This window comes from Rhyacophila brunnea, unplaced genomic scaffold, assembly GCF_057557595.1.
Source record: "Rhyacophila brunnea isolate RB1 unplaced genomic scaffold, BYU_Rbru_1.0 scaffold_16, whole genome shotgun sequence".
NCBI classification, from domain to species: domain Eukaryota; kingdom Metazoa; phylum Arthropoda; class Insecta; order Trichoptera; family Rhyacophilidae; genus Rhyacophila; species Rhyacophila brunnea.
The window spans coordinates 4,464,278-4,487,322 of record NW_028232816.1 but is presented as its reverse complement, the minus strand read 5'-3'; the positions used below and the strand labels follow the sequence as shown (position 1 = coordinate 4,487,322).

The 23,045-nt window shown below is 35.0% G+C and overlaps 1 protein-coding gene across 1 annotated transcript; it reads left to right on the top strand.

Moving 5' to 3' along the window:
* The first annotated feature begins 395 nt into the window (after window positions 1-395).
* On the top strand, window positions 396-22,570 carry LOC147074234 (ATPase ASNA1 homolog). The gene is made up of 7 exons (XM_085943430.1): window positions 396-596; window positions 2,589-2,694; window positions 3,886-4,079; window positions 16,732-16,861; window positions 17,863-17,991; window positions 18,474-18,650; window positions 20,812-22,570. The coding sequence occupies exons 1-7, from the start codon at window positions 481-483 to the stop codon at window positions 20,956-20,958; spliced, it is 999 nt and encodes a 332-aa protein (XP_085799556.1). The 5' UTR covers window positions 396-480; the 3' UTR covers window positions 20,959-22,570.
* Window positions 22,571-23,045: the final 475 nt, after the last annotated feature.

Sequence of the window (23,045 nt, the reverse complement as noted above, 5' to 3'; positions counted from 1 at the left end):
TGATGTTCCAGTCCATTGCCATTTCATCTATAACAAAATATATTAGTTTTTTTACGACAATAATTTGTTGATATGATATTCTATAGCCATATTCATTTTTAAACAATATATCAGGTGTAATTGATTTATATTTTAAAAAGAACAGAATCTGGATAAGTTTTTGCTGAAAGAGCTAAAATATCTTAACTTTCATTTTTTTAATTCTGGTTCAAAAATTTTAAGATTTACTCAGATTTTTTAGATGAAAAAAAAGTTCTTACATTTTCAACCAAAGACTCCGTATACAAACTATAATTTTTTTTTTGTCGATTTATTATAATTTTTCGGACCGAGTATGCATAATATTTTCGTGACAAAAAGATGGCAGCACTGTTGTAGACTTTGTCGATGAAATTATCTATGGAATTGACGTTTTCGTCATAAACATCACGATTTCGTGCAGTCATTAATAAATTAACTTATTTTCATTAAATTACTAATATGGGGGATACAGATTATCTGCCGCTAGAGCCTTCGCTACAAAATGTTATAGATCAAAAATCTCTCAGGTGGATATTTGTCGGCGGCAAAGGTGGAGTAGGGAAGACAACATGCAGGTATGCAAATCTAACCTAACCTCTGCAGTAGGTAAACGTATACGTTATCCTTTTAAAGAAATATCGTTTATTGCGTGTGTTTATTGTGCGGGTTGCAAAATATTCTCAAACGTAGTGTCGACTTATATATTGTAGTAGTTTATCGATATTTGGTACCTAGTTTTGTTTAAATAAGACATTATGTGATACATAGCTAATAATACCTTAATATCATAAATGTTATTAACTGTACGACCGTGTTAACTTAATTGTAACATGGGTAAAGATACAGTCAATATAATAAGTAAAAAAAAAAATACCTGAAAAACGGTCCGTAATTCACATTTTACGATGTAACGATCAAAATAATGTAGGTAGGTATGTAAGACAATTAAAATTTGTTCATGCATATTAAACAAACATAAGGAAGCGCAACTACGACCGGTTGCTCCAGTGTCCAAACAACATACTGAAGAACTCAGAAACAAATGAAAACATATACCACTTGCAGTGGGCTTGCCACCATAGGTTTATAGTAAGTACACACGCACCTTATTGCTCGATGGTTTTATGCTGATTCCAACATCTCTCAACGTGTTTAACAACTGGCTCGATGGTTTTTGGTTTGGCATCGAACAAATTGCGCTATCCGAAAAAGAGGTCTATAATTCTTGCGCAATGTAATTTGAGTGAGGGAGTGAGGACGCATCGGCAAGGCTCGTGTGCCCTCGCTCTAACTAGTCTTAACTCGTGGTCGAAGTCGTGGCAGTGCGACGGTGGCCTCACAGCGTCCTGTGTCGAGTTGCTTGACTGTATGGATGTAACGACGAGCATGCTTCCAAGTCAACATGCTCGATCGAGCAAGAACGTACGTGGGTACTAGACTTTACATTAGTTTTTGGGTCACAGTATACTTTTATGTTTTAAGTCTATATAATTAGAAGATGGCGATGGATAAATTCCGGCGACCGCCTTTGTCTCATTTGGCACTGTCATTAATAACTTGAATTGAATCATGTTTATTATTGGTAATAATTTTTTTTTATAACGACGTGGTTTAAGCATCGGCCTATAGTGTCATGGGTCCCAGGTTCGAATCCTGGGTCTGACAAATACACATATTGTTTTTCAATTTGTGTATGAGTCAGAGTGTGAACCTAATAGGTTGAGCAAATGGCTGACATCCATTTCTTGTAAAAAAAAAACAAAATATGTTAGTACAAACCTTCACTCGCTGGAGGCCCATATTATGATCTTATTAGAATCGGACATGGTCGGAAAAAAAAATTGAATAAACTGGTGTTTATATTGTGTTCATTGTGATTAATTATAGTCTATTTTTCAAGGTTATTTAGTTTATTTTTATGTTAGGATTATACGCCGTTTACACTTGCGTGGATTACTGCTGACAGTACATATTATCGCGGCCATAATAAGAAAATGCATGTGTAAACACTTATTATCGTGCAAGTTGCAAGATTGCATGCACGGATCAAAAAAGTTCAGAAGCCTCTGAAGTTTTACACAATAGTTGGAACTACGCCTATGCAGTACAACGATATAGAGCGAACCTGCCGGAAGAAATACGAACTACACCTGTATTTCGATGTTTACCAATTTTCACACCATCAAATAATACCATACAATGACAACAACACGTCTCGCTTATTTTTACAGAATGAGTTTGATGAGACAGTCAGCACTATTATGTGCATATAGTTATTATCACGATAGTTTAATTTACATATTATCGGTGCAAGTAAATCCATGCACATGTACAGCCGCTATTAAGTCAGATGAGCAGAAAGAGTAAAAACCGTTTGTAGTGGTAAGGTTTATGTGTCACATGAGAATGGGTGACAATTCACTTTATTCAATAGTGACCATAGACGATAGATATATAAATGGCATGTGAGTTAATAATAACGTGGCTATCCATATTATATGATAATATTCTATACCGTAATTTGAATCAACGTCAGTTGTTTGTAGCTATTTTTTTCTCCGTTTTAGTTGCAGTCTAGCAATACAGCTCTCATATGTGAGAGAATCTGTACTCATTATATCAACAGACCCTGCTCATAACATATCAGACGCATTCGATCAGAAGTTTTCTAAGGTAAGTTTGCATTAATTCTTAGGGCGGGTGGAATAGATTTTCTGAAATCAGGGCTAGAGATAACTGCGACAAGGGGCAACTAGTATTTTTGTCCCCTCCAAATTGAAAACTTATCAGGAAAAAAATATAAATTGCCGGTTTTTGTTCACAGTATGTAAGGCTATACTTCAGCTGAGGCATGGTCTAAAAAGATTGTGACTACGTAGCGCGCAGATTGTGCAAACGATGCGCGCAGAACAAAACATAATTTGTCATAAAAATTCAACATGCGTCCATTTAATGTTATGTTTATTGTTATATTAGTAATAATAATAATAATATATTTATTGATATGTTTTCATTTTCGAGTGAATTCGTAATGTTTTTTAGTCATCTTTACACGATTTAAAAATATATTCCTCCGACGCCATCACAAAACAAATTGACGTGCTCACAGCTTGACTATTGCTCTCCGATTGGCAATGAGTCCGAAATTTCATCCCACCTATTGTTGAAAATTATTTGCCGTTTCACTGAAGTATGCTCTTAATATTATTTTACAAAAGCTGTTCACGATTAATTCGGAACATTCAGATGAATGTGCAATCTCGCATCTCTATTTAGTCCCTTTTGATTCATTTTTGATCGCACACAGTACTTAGGTAGGTAGAGGAAGGATATATTTTTCTGGCATTGCGGTCACGACGAAATCACTTTGGAACGATGTTAGTGTCACTTGAAAGTAACGAACCAACACCTAAATGAGTCGCCTGCACTGCTAGAAGAATCTGACACCATTCTACACTAAATGATATAATATCTCCTTCTATTATGTATGTAACACTATGTGTACGTCCTGAGTGGCAGCGTTCGGTGCAGCATTGAGCGTTTTGTGCAACTCAAACGTATAACCGTGTGTGAAAATTTTCGTAGACAATGTCTTTTTTTGGTTATACATTTATACGTTTGAGTTGCGCAGAACGCTCAACGCTGCGCCGAACGCTGGCACTGAGGCCTTACACTATGATTTTATTGATATTCGTAAAATAATAAATTTGTTATATACATTGCAAATAAGTTATGCATTTTTGTTGTTGTTAGAATTGAAAATTGAGTAGGTACCCTAAAATCATGAGGCCTTAGGAAAACTGCGCCCCTCTCTTGTGATATGGTTTGTATAAAAAAATTAGTAACGATAATATCATTTTGTAGGTTCCCACAAAAGTGAATGGCTTTGAGAACCTCTTTGCCATGGAGGTGGACCCAAATGTGGGTTTAAATGAACTGCCGGAAGAGTACTTCGAGGGCGAAAATGATTCAATGAAACTCGGCAAAGGGATGATGCAAGAGATTGTAGGGGCTTTCCCTGGCATCGATGAGGCTATGAGCTATGCAGAAGTCATGAAGTAAGTGCACACAATATCTATAATCAAAAAATTCAAAATCATCATGGAGTATAAATAATCTCCTATATATTACTAGCTGACCAGGCAAACGTTGTTCTGCCATATAAATTATTTCTAGTGAATATTTTGGTTGTTAAATAAAAAATAACGAATGTATCGTAAGTGTGTGGGGATGGGATCTATGACAGAAAGAGGAATAGAGCGCTGTAGACGATGACCACCGATAAAAACATCAACCATTCATTTTCTCAATTCAAAATGAGTAATGATATTCATAATGAATGAATTACCTGTGACAGGATCTCGTTGTTTAATGTTTATGCAATATCCGTCTTGTTCCTTCCAGAAAATTAGCGGATATTGGAGAGCGTCATATGAACGGTGTGTGTCAGCGATGAACTCCAGATTATTGTTTCTTCTTCGAATCACGATTTTTCGCGATGATGTGCGGTCGCCAACCATGATTCCAGCAATGTCGTCAACAACAGGCACATTGAATCGACGCACGTGCTCTCCAGCTGGTGTTTTATCAGTATTGATGACAATGGCGTGATTGTCACTTTGCAATTCGTGCATGTGTGCTTTGAAGAATTTCAATAATTCATTGTACTCATTCAACAGGGCGTCCAGTTCGCCGACGATGCGCCTGGCATTAGGCGAATTGAGGCTATTGTAGCCGCAACGTGCATCCACATGATTGATGTCCTTACCGCCCATGAAGTAGATTTGTAAAAATTTATGTGGTTCGTTTGGCATTGGCAGCAATGAGCCTACTTTGTGGTATACTTGGCCTTTGATTTTGAACGTAGAATGGAATTGTTGACCATTTGCCGCAGTATAGTGAACTATTTCTGTTGCTCCGAACGAAGTCATTTGGAAGCATGAATTGAATGTGCGAATGGACTTTAGGAACAGGTTTGAATCTGGAACCATGCCGATGAGCAAGCCGTTCAATGGTTCTGGTGGTATCTCAATTTCTGGTAGTTGCACTTTTCCTAATGCGCAACACATCCCGGCTGACTCATGTTTGAATTTGAGCGCATGACAATGGGGACATTCTTTGTCCATAGCACCAATCAGCACTTTCGGATGAGCGGAATATTCAATATCTGGCTCGTACTCGAATGCGAGACGAAGGAACGAAGCGGATGTTAATGTTCGATGTACTTGTTGGCGTTGTCGGTCATTTGCTCTGCGTATTTTAACTATGAACCGGCGCGCTTGGCTCCGTTCCAATTGTCGTTGTTGATTTCGTTCAGCTCGTGCCTCTTGTGATAAAGATGCACGCAATTGTGACATGCTTACACGCACATTTTTGTTATCTTGTTGGATTTGTTCGTCTGTTCTTTCTGCTCTACTATTTTGCATATTTGTTGCTTTATTCGTTCGACGGCCCAAATGGCCCCCCTTGCGTCTTGCTGGCATTGTGACTTTGATACACTCACATAAAAATAGATAAAATAAAATAAATCGTACAAAATTTTGCACGCACTGCGTTGTGATATGCCGAATGAAATGTCAAAATGACGCGACGCTTCTCTTGAATTCTTCTCAGACGTAGCGCCATCTTTCATTAAACAACATAAATAATTTCGTTCTGTTTGAAATACGAACGACGGTTAAATTTGTTCATACAAAAATAATAAAATCGCGATTAAAAAATGGGAGGGTGGGGGTAGGAGAATAAAAATTTGGGGTTATAAGTATTTTTTATGCCAAATAATAAAAAAAAATACAAAAAAAAAATTGTCAAAAAAATAAAAGAATTTTTTTCTGGATAGAGATACCCTAATCACCTAGCGGTATGAAATATACTTGTTGACCTATTCTCATACCTAACAAATATACATAAAAAAATTCATAAAAATCGGTCGAGCCATTTCGGAGGAGTTCGACCACAAACATCGTGACACGAGATTTTTATATATATAGAGATTATCCTAAGAGATTTTGGAAAATACACCAACAGCTCATTTAAGCGACATTTTATTGTTATTTTTACATCTTCACTTCGAAATGTGCGCTTCCGATTCATCTACCGATTGAATTGAACACATTTCAGAAATTTTCCATGATTTTACATGTACGTGACGTTTATATCCGATATTTTCTTACACACCGTATGCAATCGCCATATTTACTGTTTACGCCTCGCAGAATGACGTCTTCGTCGCTTAAGACCTTCTAATCCTTTATTTGACAAACGGATTCGATTATTTTTATTCAAATATCGTAATGTAGGCATTGGCGCACTTTTTTCCGGTGAAAAAACCATAATTTTGGTACAATTTACTACGTAAATAAAAATCTGACAGGCACGTCCGCCACTGGTGTTCCAAATTTGATTCTTTTTAAATAATATTTTACGGCTGTCACGTTTACACGTTTGCAACAATGTAGTACTAATATACTTTTGAGTGCGATATTTATATTAAAATGCATTTTGACAGACAATTCCTAATCGGATCGAGTGATACACATACTTTATTTAATTTAATCATGTTCCCGAGAGATATTAAATGCGAATTATTTCACAATATCGACTCAAAAATTAAATAAGTACCCATAACCTCAAAATAAATGTAACGTCATCATAAAATGTATACACACAATATAGTGTTCTTTTTTTGTTTTTTTAGAGTATGGCTACAAATAATATTTTTTTGAACCAATGAAAATTATTTAAAGCCTGGATATAAATATATTTTAAAATTAAAATTCATTTTTGACAAACATCAGATCGACTGATACACATACTTTATTTGATTTAATCATGTTCCCGAGAGATATTAAATGCTAATTAATTCATAATATCGTCTCAAAAATTAAATAGGTACCCATAACCTCAAAATAAATGTAACGTCATCATAAAAATGTATACACACATAGTGTTTTTTTTTTTTTTAAGTATGGCTATAAATACTATTTTTTTTGAACCAATATACATATTCATATCGTCATCATCATCATCAACCAGGATCAATCCACTGCTGGATGAAGGGTTCCGCAACCTCTATTCTACTACTATCGGTTTAACGAATTTGTGATATTATACCTATTTCTATCGTCTTTATCATCATCGACCTGAACCAATCCACTGCTGGATAAAGGGCTCCCTAGCCTAAGAGGCCATCCATGGACTGAAACCAAATGCGGCTTAGATCCGTGTGCCATACTAAACTTATGATTTTTGTTCATGAAAATATATTTTCACTAAATTTGTAAGTGTAAGTGTATGCTATAAACGGATATGATCAGATGCTTATAATATACTTTGTGGAAATAAATTTCCAAGACCAGAAAAGATAAGCTTAGTATGGCACACGGTTTGAAATCGCATTCGGCTTCAGTCCATGGATGGCCTATAATTCTACTCCTTTCCGTCATATGAATTGCTGTATTAATCAAAATCGGTGATATTATATTTATATACATATTCATATCGTCATCATCATCATCATCATCATCAACCAGGATCAATCCACTGCTGGATGAAGGGTTCCGCAACCTCTATTCTACTTCTATCGGTTTAACGAATTTGTGATATTATTGTTGGGATAATGGATCGTTTAGAGGATGTTAAATTATGAACATGGTTTTCTTCATATGATTAACTTTATTATTATCATCATGAATAATAATATACAGAGTAAAAGATTACATTGATTTTGCGACCGTTACAATAGACCTTCGATTATACACTGATGTCACGCCGGACACTCAAGTGAACATTTAACTGTAATTAGTATTAATTAGTATTTAGCATTGACTGACAGCCAGTGCCGTAGTTAAACATATTTATAATATTCTTATATTATTACTTATAATATTTAGTTATGTTATTATATTAGACGGCTATATATATCAACACGCCTCTTAGCCGTTTAATTACTTTTGTACTTGTACATTAGATTAACTTCAGTCTTTGACGATTTTCCAGGAAGCTCGTTTTATCCAATGCTTTGGTAAAGATGTCCGCTATATTATTTTTTGAATCAACTTTTACTATGTCAATCGTCTTGTTTTGGTAATGTTCGTTTACATAATGAAATTGAATTTCAATGTGTTTGGAGTTTTTTGTAAAATTTCCAAACTTTGCAATAGCGACCGCTCCGCTATTGTCCTCGTGAATTTTGATTGGTGTATTTATTTTTAAATCAAAACTTTCGTTACATATATTTCTCACAAATAAAATTTCTGTGACTGCTTCTGACAGTGCTATATATTCCGCGAAAGTGGAGCATTTTGTAACCACATTTTGTTTTTTTGACTTCCAAAAAATTAAATTTCCGTTTAGTCGAATTGCGTAACCGCTCGTCGATTTTCTGTCTATATTGTCGCCCGCATAGTCCGAGTCGACGTAACAATCTATTTTATCGTTCTTTTCGTTTTTGCCATATCTTAATTTTAGATCTTTGGTCTTTAATAAGTATTTTAGAATTCGCATCGCATACTTGTAATGGGTTTTGTCGTAGCAGTTTTGAAAACGGCTTAAGTAATTAACGCTGTACGCGATATCAGGTCTAGTGCCTGAGCTTATGTATAAAAGTTCGCCGATCAAGTTTCTGTATTTTATTGATTCATCTGTTTCGCTCGCTTGATCGATTTTTAGGTTTGTCTCCATTGGAGTTTCGTATAGTTTAGAATTTTCTAACTGATATTTAGAGGCTAATGATTCGATATATTTTGTCTGGCTTAGCTTCATGTTGTTTTGATCTTTATTGTAATCTATATCGATGCCTATATAACTTTTAACCTCATTAAGGTCTTTCATCGTAAATCTTTTCATTAAACTTTTCTTAATTAAGTCAATTTTTAATTTGTCTTTCCCACAGATCAACAGATCGTCTACGAATACCAGGAGATATATTGATTCCTTATTTTCGGTTTTTACATAAAGACAATTATCGTATTCGCTTCTCTTGAAATCTAATTTTTTTACATATTCATCGAATGTTTCGTACCACGCAAGTGGACTTTCTCGCAAACCATATAACGCTTTCTCTAGTTTGCAGACTTTATTTTTTTCTTTTTGATAGCCTTTTGGCTGGTAAATATAAACTTCGCTTTTAACTGGTCCATTGAGAAATGCGGTCTCAACGTCCATCTGGTCAATGAAGAGATTATTCGTTGTGCAATAACTCACAAGAATTTTAAAAGTTAACATTTTTCCCACCGGGGAATAAACGTTTTCCAAGTGTTCACTTTGTTGAAAGCCGCGTACTACTAGACGCGCTTTATATGTATCATCGCTCTTTCTTTTAAATATCCATTTAACATCGATTATTTTCTTATCAGTCGGCTTATCGACTAGACACCATGTTTTGTTTTTATTTAGACAGTTAATTTCTGAATCCATCGCCGCTCGCCAATGGTCAGAGTCTTTTGAGGTTAAAGCTTCCTCATATGTACTTGGCGCATTTGCGTTTATGTAATTAACGTATATACAGTGAGCTATAGGATTTCCGTAACGCTCAACTGTCTTTTTTTCGCGTGCGGATACTCGTCTAGTTTTAACTTTGACCGATTCGCTCGCCTGTTCATTTTCAACAAATACTTCATTATCATTATCATTTTCACGCTCATTTTCACTTTCGCTTAATTCGATCTCCGAGCCCTGCTCATTTAGATCAATGTTTACACGGTTTTGTGATTCGTTACTTCCGTCGAAAGTGTTTTCATTAGTCTGATTTTCTAGGCATATTAGTCTTGTACCTTTTTCGATAACCTGCACATGTCTTGCCTCGATCACCTTATTTTTAACCAAAACTCGGTACCCGAAATGTGTATATCCTACGAGTACTCCGATTTGTGACTTATCGTCCCATTTTTTTCTGTTTATTTCCGGAATTCGGACAAAAACTCTTGAGCCATAAATTTTTAAATGTTTGGCTTTCGGCTTAACCCCGAAAAATATTTCATAAGGCGTTTTATTCTCGCACGTATTTGCGATAGTTCGATTTTTTAAATAGGCAACTGTATTTATTGCCTCGGGCCAATAAATTTTACTTATGCGCGCCTCTTTAATTAAACATCTTGCTATGTCCATTGCTGATCTGTTATAACGTTCAGCGACTCCATTGAGTTCGTGTACGTTTGTCGGACATGGTAAAATTTCGATTCCCTTTTTGTTTGCAAATTCGTATATTTCTCGATTTAAATATTCGGTCCCCTTATCGCATTGCAATCTTTTTATTGATTTCCCGAATTGATTCTCTACAAAGTTAATGTGATTTTTGAGACACTCGGCCGTTTCTGATTTATTTTTTATACAATAAATTTTTGCACATTTGCTGTAATCGTCTATGACAGTCAAAAAGTATTTTTCACCTTTATAGCCCACAATATTGTGCGGACCGTTTAGATCGGTGTGTATTATTTCGTTTATTGCTGTTGTTTTCGCGCGATGATTTTCAAAAGGTAAATTTGCCATTTTACTTTCAATACATGTCGCGCATTTCATTTCTTGTTTTTCAAGATGGTCTGGTAGTCCATCAAGTAACTTATATTTTACTATTTTTTCTAGATATCTAAAGTTTACATGGCCTAACGCTCGATGCCACTTTTCCTTTTTTGTTAATCTCGTTGCATTTGTGAAGGCTTCATTTGGATAATCATTGTATGTACTGATCTTGCTTGAATCTTCAGGAATTTTGACAAAGCTATTCATGTAGTATAAATCATTTATTTTATTAGCCACTGCTATAAGGTTTCTGGTTTTATTATTAAAGATTTTGGCGTTTGAATCGCGCGCTACTATCGTGCAATTTTGTGTTATTTTTGAAAAACTTAACAGATTTTGCTTTAAACCTTCTACAAAATAGACGTTTTTTAGTTCTACTAGCTCAACATTATTATGGTTTTTAAAGTAACTTACAATATTTCCCACTTTTGTTGCTCGCAACTTTTTGCCGTCGGGTAGGTTTACGTCGATTGGCTCTTTAAGCTCAACGCAACTTGAATAGAACTTATCGCTTTTCACTAGGTGATCTGTGCACCCGCTATCGAGTAGCCACTTTATTTCACTCTCACTTGTTTCTTCACTGTTTACATTGAGTTTATGATGATTAACTTGAAGAGCCCACGTGTTCAAGTTTAGTTGTTGTTGCTGCTGCTGGATGCCTCTGCCTCGGCTGCCGCCTCGCTGGTATCTTGTGCCTCTGCCTCTCTGATATCCAAATTTCTCGTTATTGTTTTTGTTCGTCGGCTGTTGTGGTGTATTGCCGCTGTTTCTGGTGCTGGGCCCATATCCCTGCTGTAGATTGTCGGTTTGATTTGCGAACCAACACTGTTGCTGCTTGTGTCCTTGCTTATTGCATATATAGCACAGGGCTTTTGTTTTTGTTTTTGTATTGAATGTGCTTACATTCGTCTTTTGTGGATTTTCCGTGTTTGTTAGGCTTTTTTCCTTGATTTTCGATTTGACATATTCCATTGTTTGTTTTTCCGCCGGAACTATGTCAATGAAATCACCTATCGCACTATAGCTTAACGGTAGTGCCTTTATTAAATATCTTATCTGCTCTTCTTGTTGAAGAGTACCACCTGCATTTACATATTCATTGCAGGTTTTCTGGAAGTCTAAGAAGAAATCATCGACAGTTGCATAGTTTTTCATTTTAATTTCCTCGATTTTTGACCTGCAGATTATCTGCATCGGCGTTGATTTCGTTGAGTGTATTTCATCTAGTTTTTTCAGCATTGTCAATGTCGTGTCGCAGTTCTTGATAAATTCTAATTGGCTATCTGAAACTGCACTAATTAGAATGGTTTTGGCTTTTAAATCTAGTTTTTTCCATTCCGCATATTTTTCTGTTGTTTCCATTGTTCGGATTGCTGGCGCTTGACACTCGTTGTATTCTAGAATGTTCAGCAATCTGTATTTCCAGCTATTGTAATTCCTTCCTTCGAAGATTGGTATATTTACCTCTGTGATCTTCGTTAGATTTGCCATTTTCGTAATAATAATTTTATTTATTATTTATTTATTTTTCTTTTTTATTGAATTATTTTGCAGCCTTACGCCGCCACTGCGTTTCACTTAACCAAGCGGTCTGTTTTCTGATCCGCTGTGATCGCACTTTTATTATTGTCACCGGGAACCCGCGGTACAATTTACGGAGCACTGGTTTTACGTTTTTAAACCACGTTGCACTAGTTTTATATTTAAACCGCGTTCTGCTACCATGTTGGGATAATGGATCGTTTAGAGGATGTTAAATTATGAACATGGTTTTCTTCATATGATTAACTTTATTATTATCATCATGAATAATAATATACAGAGTAAAAGATTACATTGATTTTGCGACCGTTACAATAGACCTTCGATTATACACTGATGTCACGCCGGACACTCAAGTGAACATTTAACTGTAATTAGTATTAATTAGTATTTAGCATTGACTGACAGCCAGTGCCGTAGTTAAACATATTTATAATATTCTTATATTATTACTTATAATATTTAGTTATGTTATTATATTAGACGGCTATATATATCAACAATTATACCTATTTCTATCGTCTTTATCATCATCGACCTGAACCAATCCACTGCTGGATAAAGGGCTCCCTAGCCTAAGAGGCCATCCATGGACTGAAACCAAATGCGGTTTAGATCCGTGTGCCATACTAAACTTATGATTTTTGTTCATGAAAATATATTTTCACTAAATTTGTAAGTGTAAGTGTATGCTATAAACGGATATGATCAGATGCTTATAATATACTTTGTGGAAATAAATTTCCAAGACCAGAAAAGATAAGCTTAGTATGGCACACGGTTTGAAATCGCATTCGGCTTCAGTCCATAGATGGCCTATAATTCTACTCCTTTCCGTCATATGAATTGCTGTATTAATCAAAATCGGTGATATTATATTTATATACATATTCATATCGTCATCATCATCATCATCATCATCAACCAGGATCAATCCACTGCTGGATGAAGGGTTCCGCAACCTCTATTCTACTACTATCGGTTTAACGAATTTGTGATATTATACCTATTTCTATCGTCTTTATCATCATCGACCTGAACCAATCCACTGCTAGATAAAGGGCTCCCTAGCCTAATTCTACTCCTTTCTGTCATATGAATTGCTGTATTTATCAAAATCGGTGATATTATATTTATCTGCATATTCATATCGTCATCATCATCATCAACAACAACCAGGATCAATCCACTGCTGGATGAAGGGTTCCGCAACCTCTATTCTACTACTATCTGTTTAATGAATTTGTGATATTATACCTATTTCTATCGTCTTTATCATCATCGACCTGAACCAATCCACTGCTAGATAAAGGGCTCCCTAGCCTAATTCTACTCCTTTCTGTCATATGAATTGCTGTATTTATCAAAATCGGTGATATTATATTTATCTACATATTCATATCGTCATCATCATCATCATCATCATCAATCAGGATCAATTCACTGCTGGATGAAGGGTTCCGCTACCTGATACTACTATTATCGGTTTAACAAATTTGTGATATTATACCTATGTCTACCGTCTTTATCATCATCGACCTGAACCAATCCACTGCTGGGTAAAGGCCTCCCTAGCCTAATTCTACTTCTTTCTGTCATTTGAATTGCTATATTTATCAAAATCGGTTATATTATATTTATCTACATATTCATATCGTCATCATCATCATCATCAACCAGGATCAATCCACTGCTGGATGAAGGGTTCCGCAACCTCTATTCTACTACTATCGGTTTAACGAATTTCTGATATTATACCTATTTCTATCGTCCTTATCATCATCGACCTGAACCCATCCACTGCTGGATAAAGGCATCTTTAGCCTGATTCTACTCCTTTCTGTCATTTGAATGGCTGTATTTATCAAAATCGGTGATTTTATATTATATATATTTATAATGCCATTATCATCATGAGCCTGAATCAATCCACAGGTGGATGAAGGCCTCTCTAAGTTATTTGTATTTTTGTCGGTCATATGAATTGCTATATTTATCAAAATTGCTGATATTATATTTACCCATTCATAATATCGTCATTATCATCATCATCATCTGATTTAATCCACTGCTGGATGAAGGCCTCTACGCTGATTCCATACCTTTGGGTCTTATAAATTCCTATTCTAATCAGAATTGATTTATTCCTCTCAGATGTATACATTGCTTCATTATTTATCAACATATCTTTCGATATGAATGTCCCGCACCAACATTGAAACAAAATAATGTTAAAATTTATTTTTTACATTGCTTATGTACCTTCTTCTATTCTAAATGGGCCCCGCGGGAGATTAATATTCACGTTATATTGGATCGCTATTTTCATGATAATCACATATTGCTTTGTATTCGAGCGGTTCAGATGTATAATTTATCATATTTAAATGCACGTGATTTAACGAAACATTCATATTACCTATACACATATTATATCAAAATGTCAGTGGTAGCAATCGGTGATTGCCAGCTGTTTTGCTAGACCTAGCAGCCTGAGGTGGTATCAGGCAACATTCTGAAGGCCAGACTCTGGACTAAGCAACGCGGATGACCTCAAATTTGTATTGGCAGTGACAAGGGAAAACTATGGCGACGTCTATGCATTCTTCACAATAATTGTATTCAAATCCAACACCATGTCATTAGGATGCCAAGCTGTCTGCAAGACCTAGCGAGACAGACTGGCGAGAGCCAGCTGGCTCAGCTAGTAATGTAATCATTTTGCGAACAGATTTTTTTTTAACCTTATGTAATAAAATTCTTGAGTCAAAAAATCATAAGCTCTACCTACAGCCAACCCTTCTACCACCGTGAAATCAATTTACGGACAGCCTCTTCCACATACACGAATCTCCAACCCCTAACATCTCTCTAAGAATAAAGCTACATCATAGTAGAACTAATTTCAATGATTTCTTGTCTCAATCCGTGTTTCATCTACGGAGGGAGGGTTGTCTACGATTGTCGTATTAGTGAGATGCAGCCCTAAATACTTATATGTACCAAGGATTGGTGAAAGTGGTTTTTGCATTGTACAAACACGAACCCTGCGAAGACAAGAAAATAAATTCAGTTGTCTCTGAGACATAGACACATGACCTTTCGCGCTAAACACGTGTACCTGTTAATATTTCTTCTTTTTTTTTTCTTTTGACCATGTCCGATCCTAATAGGATCATATAGACCTCCACAGAGTGGAGGTTTGTATTAACAGATTTTATTTTTACGAGAAATGGATGTCAGCCACTTGCTCAACCTATTAGGACCATACTCTGACTCATGCACAAATTGAAAAACAATATGTGAACTTGCCAGACCCAGGATTCAAACCTGGGACCCTCGACACTATAGACCGGCGCTTAATCTACGCAGTCATCGTGGGTGTACAATTTTTAATAATGATCAATAGTCCACTAAAAAAATCTTTATTATTCATGAATTCACGCCTAATGACATAAAGTAGCCGTGGTCTCATGACAATATTATTGCATAAACTTTCAATATTGGTTTTTTGCTACCGATCCTTACTATCTTGTACAAAAAGAAAAATATACATAATACCACATTGGCCATCGTACTGTTAAATATAATACAATTTATATAAATTATAGTTTATAGTTAAATTATTTAAGTTAAGTTATTATACTTAAATATAATTATAAAATACTAATTAAAAAAAAAAAACACTGACATTCCTCAAGTTTCTCATAATTATACAGTACTCTCAGTAATCCGCCACCCCAAAATCCAGACAAGTGTCCAATTAGTGAAAACGGCGGGTAATAGTGCATACATACAAAATAAAATGGTAAAAATTAAAACAGGTACATATTACATACATATTATTTTGAGAAATTTGTACTAGCAAGTAGCAACTATGTAATGGTTTTCTTTATAATCAAAATCAAGTAAGTATTTATTAAATTATACATATTAAATAAGCTAAGTTTATTCCTACATGTATTAAATCATGGGCGGGCAACCAATATTGTACATTTTAGCAATGTCAGTAAATGAAGCACCGCTATCTATCTTTCGTAAAATTTACAATTTTTGTTTTAAAGTTAATGTGTCATGTTCACGCTTTCGAGAAGACTCCATTTTGTTAACTTATTCAAACAAAGAACGTGGCGGAAGAAACTAATAGAAACACATACGTTAACAACTGTTGTTGAATACACAACTGACTAACTGAAAGAAAACGATAATATTATTGACTCAGGTTAAATTTAATGGTCAACGGAACTGGGCTAGACGGCGGACAACTCATAAGAGTCGTTAGTCATAATATTGACATGTGGCGGACTACTGAATTTGACATACGCATACAGGCAGATTATAGAGCTTGATTTTGTGCTTCAACCAGTAAAAAAAACGGCGGATTATAGTAGTTGTCGGATTAGCGAGCGGCGGATGACTGAGAGTGTACTGTATGTGAATGTGTTCTACGGCGCGGGGTATATAAGAGCCTCCATAATCTCCGAACCAGAACAGAGCGGTACTTTTGCAAATACACCTTCCCAGGTTTACACACCTTTACGTAGTTCCCAGTGCGTATCGCTGTACAATTAACTTTGAATTAGTAACTCAATCGTATGTGTTGGAAAACATTCTGATTTGTTTTTAACAATGTGTTATTTTTTTTAGATTGGTGAAAGGAATGAACTTCAGTGTTGTCGTGTTCGACACAGCACCCACCGGACACACCCTACGCCTCTTGTCCTTCCCACAAGTCGTAGAAAAGGGACTAGGAAAGCTTCTCAGACTAAAACTCAAAGTAATTAGCTTTTTTTTTGTCATGGGCTTAAAGAATGTTGATCGGCCAGACAATCACATCATTCAATTTTAATTGTATGATCTTATTACCATTTTATTTTGTTTATTTTATGATTGCTGTGTTATTGAAGAATGGATAAGAAGAAAAATCCACTTGTGTAACTCATTTAATTGGCTGTATGCTAGAAACACTAATCCATAATTATTAAATATTATTTGTGGTTGCTCTGTAATGACATATACAAAATTACAATACATGCTCATTTTTAATGAAATCATGTTCAGAGGCTTAAATTGAGAATATTTATCTAGTAAAAACATATATATGTGTATTATGGCGCATTGGCAAATAAAATAGTGCACACTAAACATTGTCAGTCATACGTGTTCGTTTTCATTGAACTAAAACTAAAAATTGCAGATAGTGTTTATAGTTGATAGTTTTTAAAGTTCGATTAAACCCTACATAAACCAACCTATAATAGGTAATTGTCAAAAATTATTTGTCTATCTATAAAATATCTAAAATCATCCCATTTAATCATACATAATTTTAAATATTTTATAGACAGAAGAATATTTTTTTATCTATTGTGGTTTGGTTTAGGCATGGCATAATGAGTTTTAAAAAACTAACCAACACCAATCTGTATTATGTATTCTTAATTCAACGAAACCAAATAAGAAAGACTGAAAAAATGTGCACTATTTTTGTAGGATCGCCCATAGCATACCTAAACTATTATCGCGTGGTTTAGGCAGGGTTTAATTTAATTTTAAAAACTAACTAGCACCATCCGCAAATTTTATCCTTAGTTCAATGAAAACAAATAAGTATGACTGACAAAGTTTAGTGTGCACTATTTATGTTGGATCTTAACAATCTACCTCTGATAGTAGCGTCTGTGTAATGTCGCATGAGAACAACTGTTTATGTAGTACACATTTATTTTATGTAGATCGGATACTAAAATATTGTGTTAATAATTATTAACTCAATAGGTGGCGCCGTTCCTGAACCAAATGGCTACTATGTTTGGTATGGCGGATTTCAACGTCGACACGTTGACTGGAAAAGTTGAAGAAATGTTATCAATTATCAAACAAGTTAACACCCAATTTAAAGACAGTGTAAGTAGAAAATTTTTTACTTCTAGCACCGTATTATTAATCTCATGATGGTTTTTTACATGCGGTGCAGTAATTTCGCATATTGAATGAATCTGGTCGATGTGTGATGGAAAAACTATTAAAGTCAATCTGAAAATCGAACCACAAATCAAATCGATCCACAATTAGATGAAGGCCTCCCCATAGTTCAGTGGCAATTCATCTTCTTCTTCTTTGACCATGTCTGATCCTAATAGGATCGTATGGGCCTCCACAGAGTGGAGGTTTGTATTAACAGATTTAATTTTTACGTTAAATGGATGTCAGCCACTTGCTCAACCTATTAGGTCCATACTCCGACTCATACACAAATTGAAAAACGATATGTGTACTTGCCAGACCCAGGATTCGAACCTGAGACCCACGCTTAAGCCGCCCGGCTATCATGGGACTCAATGTCATCACAGATGGTAATTAATTTCTATATCTTTCGTCCATTTCAGAATCAAACAACCTTTGTATGCGTGTGCATAGCAGAATTTTTGTCACTCTATGAGACTGAGCGGTTAGTTCAGGAATTAACAAGGAACGGCATAGACACCCACAACATCGTTGTTAATCAACTGCTCATGAAGACGGCTGATTCTGCCCCGTGCTCACTGTGTGCCGCTAGACATAAGGTATTTTTCATTACCCGACCACTGTAAGAGCTACCTATAAATTATTATTCCCCACATAGGTACATGCCCGTAGTTCACGTTTTCCCGCCATCTGCGTGTAAGTTTTGCAGTCCCGATTCATTTTAGTACACAGGTTTCCCGATTTGACGGTTTTATTTGCTGCAATTTATGTCTGAAATATTCAAAATTCAATTAGAATTATGTATTAAAATTAAAAATTCAATTTCTTTGGATACATTCTGCTCTGCTAAGTAAAAAGACAGTGTTTTTTGTTTTAGTGAAATTGTTGTAGGAGAACCCAAGTTTTAAACTGCCTTTTCTCTCATATTATGTAAAATTATTGGATTGCTTTGACGTAGTCTATTTACAGATCAGTAGTTTATAACTTGGGTTCTCGTACAACAATTTCACTAAAAACAAAAACACTGTCTTTTTACTTAGCAGGGCAGCATTCAATTCAATGCATGACATCAATGAAATGAATTGATTGTATGTAGTGCAAAAAGCCAAGATTATAGAATAAGATATGGATTTGTTTTTTTGTATTTTTTTGCCGCTGCTAATAATGTCTCAGCAAAGAAAAACATTATCGATTCAAGAGATAAAGAACGTTCTCGAAAAGGTGAATGAACACATTGTCGTTATATGCTCGAAGCCAATTTATATGATTTTCAATAAAAAATTCAATACCCCTATTGACGTTTTCCCGTCAATTCCGTCTTCAATAGAGATATATTATGTTAAGTAGGTGTAATCGAGTTTATATTGCATGAATTAATTCGACTCCAAGAATCAATCTTTCTGCAAGCGTCAAATAATGTCCCTTACATAAATCTAATTTACGAGGGTGGGTCAATAATTCCTTAGAAAAAAGCATTAAAACAGTTTTTATTTTTGTATTTTTTTTTATTTCTCAACATAATCTCCTTGGAGCTCAATACACTTGGTTAGACGTTTCTCAATTTTTTTTAAACCCTCAGAAAAATAAGTTTTCGGAAGGTCCTCAAAATAAGCATTTGTCCGATCGATGACTTCTTCATTTGAAAAAAAACGTTGTCCACTTAGCCATTTTTTTAAGTTTGGGAAAAGGAAAAAGTCACTGGGGGCTAAATCTGGCGAATACGGTGGGTGGTCGACCAATTTGAACTTCAATTCTTCAATTTTAGCCATTGATCGTAAACATGTGTGAACACGGGCATTGTCCTGATGAAAGAGGATTTTTTTCCTGTTTAAATGAGGCCGTTTTTCTTCAATTTTGTTTTTTAGCTGGTCCAATAAAGATGCATAATAATCCCCTGTTATTGTTTTTCCTTTTTCCAAATAGTCAACGAAAATAATTCCACGTGCATCCCAAAATACAGTAGCCATAACCTTACCAGCTGATTTTACGGTTTTCGCCTTCTTTGGACATGGTTCGCCTTTCGCAATCCACTGCTTTGACTGTTCTTTCGTCTCGGGAGTATAGTGGTGTATCCATGTTTCATCTACAGTCACAAAGCGACGAAAAAATTCATCCGGATTGCGTTGCATGAGCGACAACAGGGCTTTAGAGGCCACCACCCTATTGCGTTTATTGTCGACTGTGAGCAAACGCGGCACCCATCTTGCAGAAATTTTTTTCATGCCCAATTTGTCATATAAAATAGAAATGACGCTACCTTTTGAGATCCCTGTAACCTCAATTATCTCACTCAACTTTAATCTTCGGTCACTTAACACCATATCGTGGATTTTATTGATCATTTCTGGTGTAGTCACCTCTACAGGACGTCCTGAGCGTGGTTCATCCTTTGTTGATGTACGACCACGTTTAAATTCATTTAACCAGTTATAAATAGTTGCAAGTGAAGGAGCAGATATGCCGTGAACTAAATCCAACTCATTTTTTATTTCCTTTGCTGTTAACCCTTTTATATTAAAATGTTTAATAACAGCTCTAAACTCAATTATCTCCATTTTCCATTTTTCCATTTTCCACAAGCAAATTTTTTTTTTAAATGTACGAGAAACACACAACAACCCGACCAATCTGATTGAAACTTCGCAGCATACTGAATCGGTAGTGCCGCTGCATGAAAACAAACCGCTTACAGTACTAGTCGCGCCACCTGTCGGCTTTTCTAAGGACTTATTGACCCACCCTCGTAATTTAAAATTACAGGTTCAAGAAAAATATTTGGAACAAATTGCTGATTTATATGAAGACTTCCACGTCACGAAACTGCCGCTTTTGGACACGGAGGTCCGCGGAGCGCAGCATGTTAAAGAGTTCTCTACCAATCTTCTAATTCCATATGTACCTAAATAATAGTGATGATACTTGAACACTTTTTCCTTTTAAATAATCCACAATTGATATTATTTAGACGATGACTAATGACTAAAGAACAAAACTGCAGAATAGCATTAACTTGTTGACCGCGGAGCATTTAATTACCACATTTAAATAACATGCTAATTATATCGAATGGCCAATTAATGAGGGCACAAACGGGTGTGCCGTCCGCGTGGAAAGGATTAAATGTAATAAGTACTCATCAACCATGGTCATCGTAATATTTAATAGTGCTAAAATACGCCACCAAAGAAGTTTTGGTTGGCTAGTCATAAATAATTTTAAATAAGTAATACTGGTGCAATATAAAATACTCAATAATGTATGTATCTAGATGGAAATTCCAAATCTAATCATCTAGATCAGGTCGACAACCTTTTCAGAATTTTGGGCCACATTTAAGTTTTATATTTAATGATAGGGCTGGGTCGCAAGTATACATATATGAGAAGATAAAGTGTGTAAAAAAATGCAATATCAATGTATTAGAATATAGTAATATTTCAAGTGCTTAAAGTCAGACAACGTTATCTACAAAAAAGTGTTTTTTTTTTTTTGAGATAACATTATTTTACATTTACGGCTACATGGTAGTCAAACAACGTTATGTCAATCTTTTCTAATTTCTTATTAAACCGTCAGTAAAGTTTAACGCTAATTACATAAGTTACCCTTGTTTTCATATTTTTTTAAAACTATCCCTATAAATTTTAACATCATCATAAGCAAGATAAATGTACAATACACAATAAATTATAAAATATTAACATTAGATTTTAAATAAACATTTCCCTTGTAAAGTTACAAGAATCTAAAATAACGATTTTTGGCTCTCCTGTAAAGTTGCACTTTTGTAGATAGTGTTGTTTGACACTAAGACCTCGATTTAACCGGTTCTATGTCTTCAGCGGGTTATCTCGCCTGACTTTAAACTCTAATTACTAGTCACTGTCGATTGATTTGTATAATCTAAAAAATCGAATAATTATGAAATACTAATCCACAAATTATCGGTATTACAGCGATTGTAGTAAGAGCGTCGCCCTACATTCAACGTGTGTCGTTAAAAATCTGCGGCCCGTCGGATACTGCTATAGTAATATCGTGAGGCATAAAAAAGGTTAACCTTTCTTTATTCTCATCTTCATTTTCATTCTCCCATCTCATTCTTTAAAGTGTCATTATGTTGAACGAAAATAGCATCTGTTCAATCAATCCGACGTGACAGAAAACTTTGTTAATCTGACACATATTTAAGGGTTACCACTGTGGATTTTTTGGGGTTGTTAGATATCTGAAATATGTGTGTTGTGTTCACTCCCCTCTATAATTGAACATCCATAGCTAATTGGTTGTAATTTTTAAAAAGCATGTGGAATTTACTATGTTTTGTCATTTTGTTCTTTAGTCATTGCAAACAGGGCATATTTTCATAATAATATTATGTATCCATTACGAGCACAATGTTTTTATTTTATATACATATATATGTATATTTAAACTCTTGTAATATATGTGAGAATCTCTGGATTTTTAATTATTGTTTTACGATAGTACAATAAAAATTTGAATAATAGTACATACGAATGGAATGGCCTTTGCTTAGATAATTAATATTTAAAATATGTTTTTAGCTTTTAATTACCGTATTAATTTTAATGTAACGCGACGTATATATTTCGGACGATTTCAAATTTAATAATAAATACGATACCCTTCATGGTTACGTGTAAATATTACATATACTAATTGTTCACTGGGAAGGAAGGATTGAAATTTTATTATGTAACCAAATATTTATTGTATCAATACCTTATACCCTGTTTACACATGCAAAGATTTACTGCTGACAGTATGTATTATCACGGCCATAACAAGAAAATGCAAGATTGCATGCATGAATCAAAAAAGTTCAGAAGCTTCTGAATTTTCACGCAACAATTGGACTGTTCGTTATCTGCGCCTGCGCAGTAGAATGATAAGAATGTAAAAAAACGAACTACACCGCGCAGCAACTCATTTTGAGGTTAACTGATTTTCACTACAGACCTACAAACTTA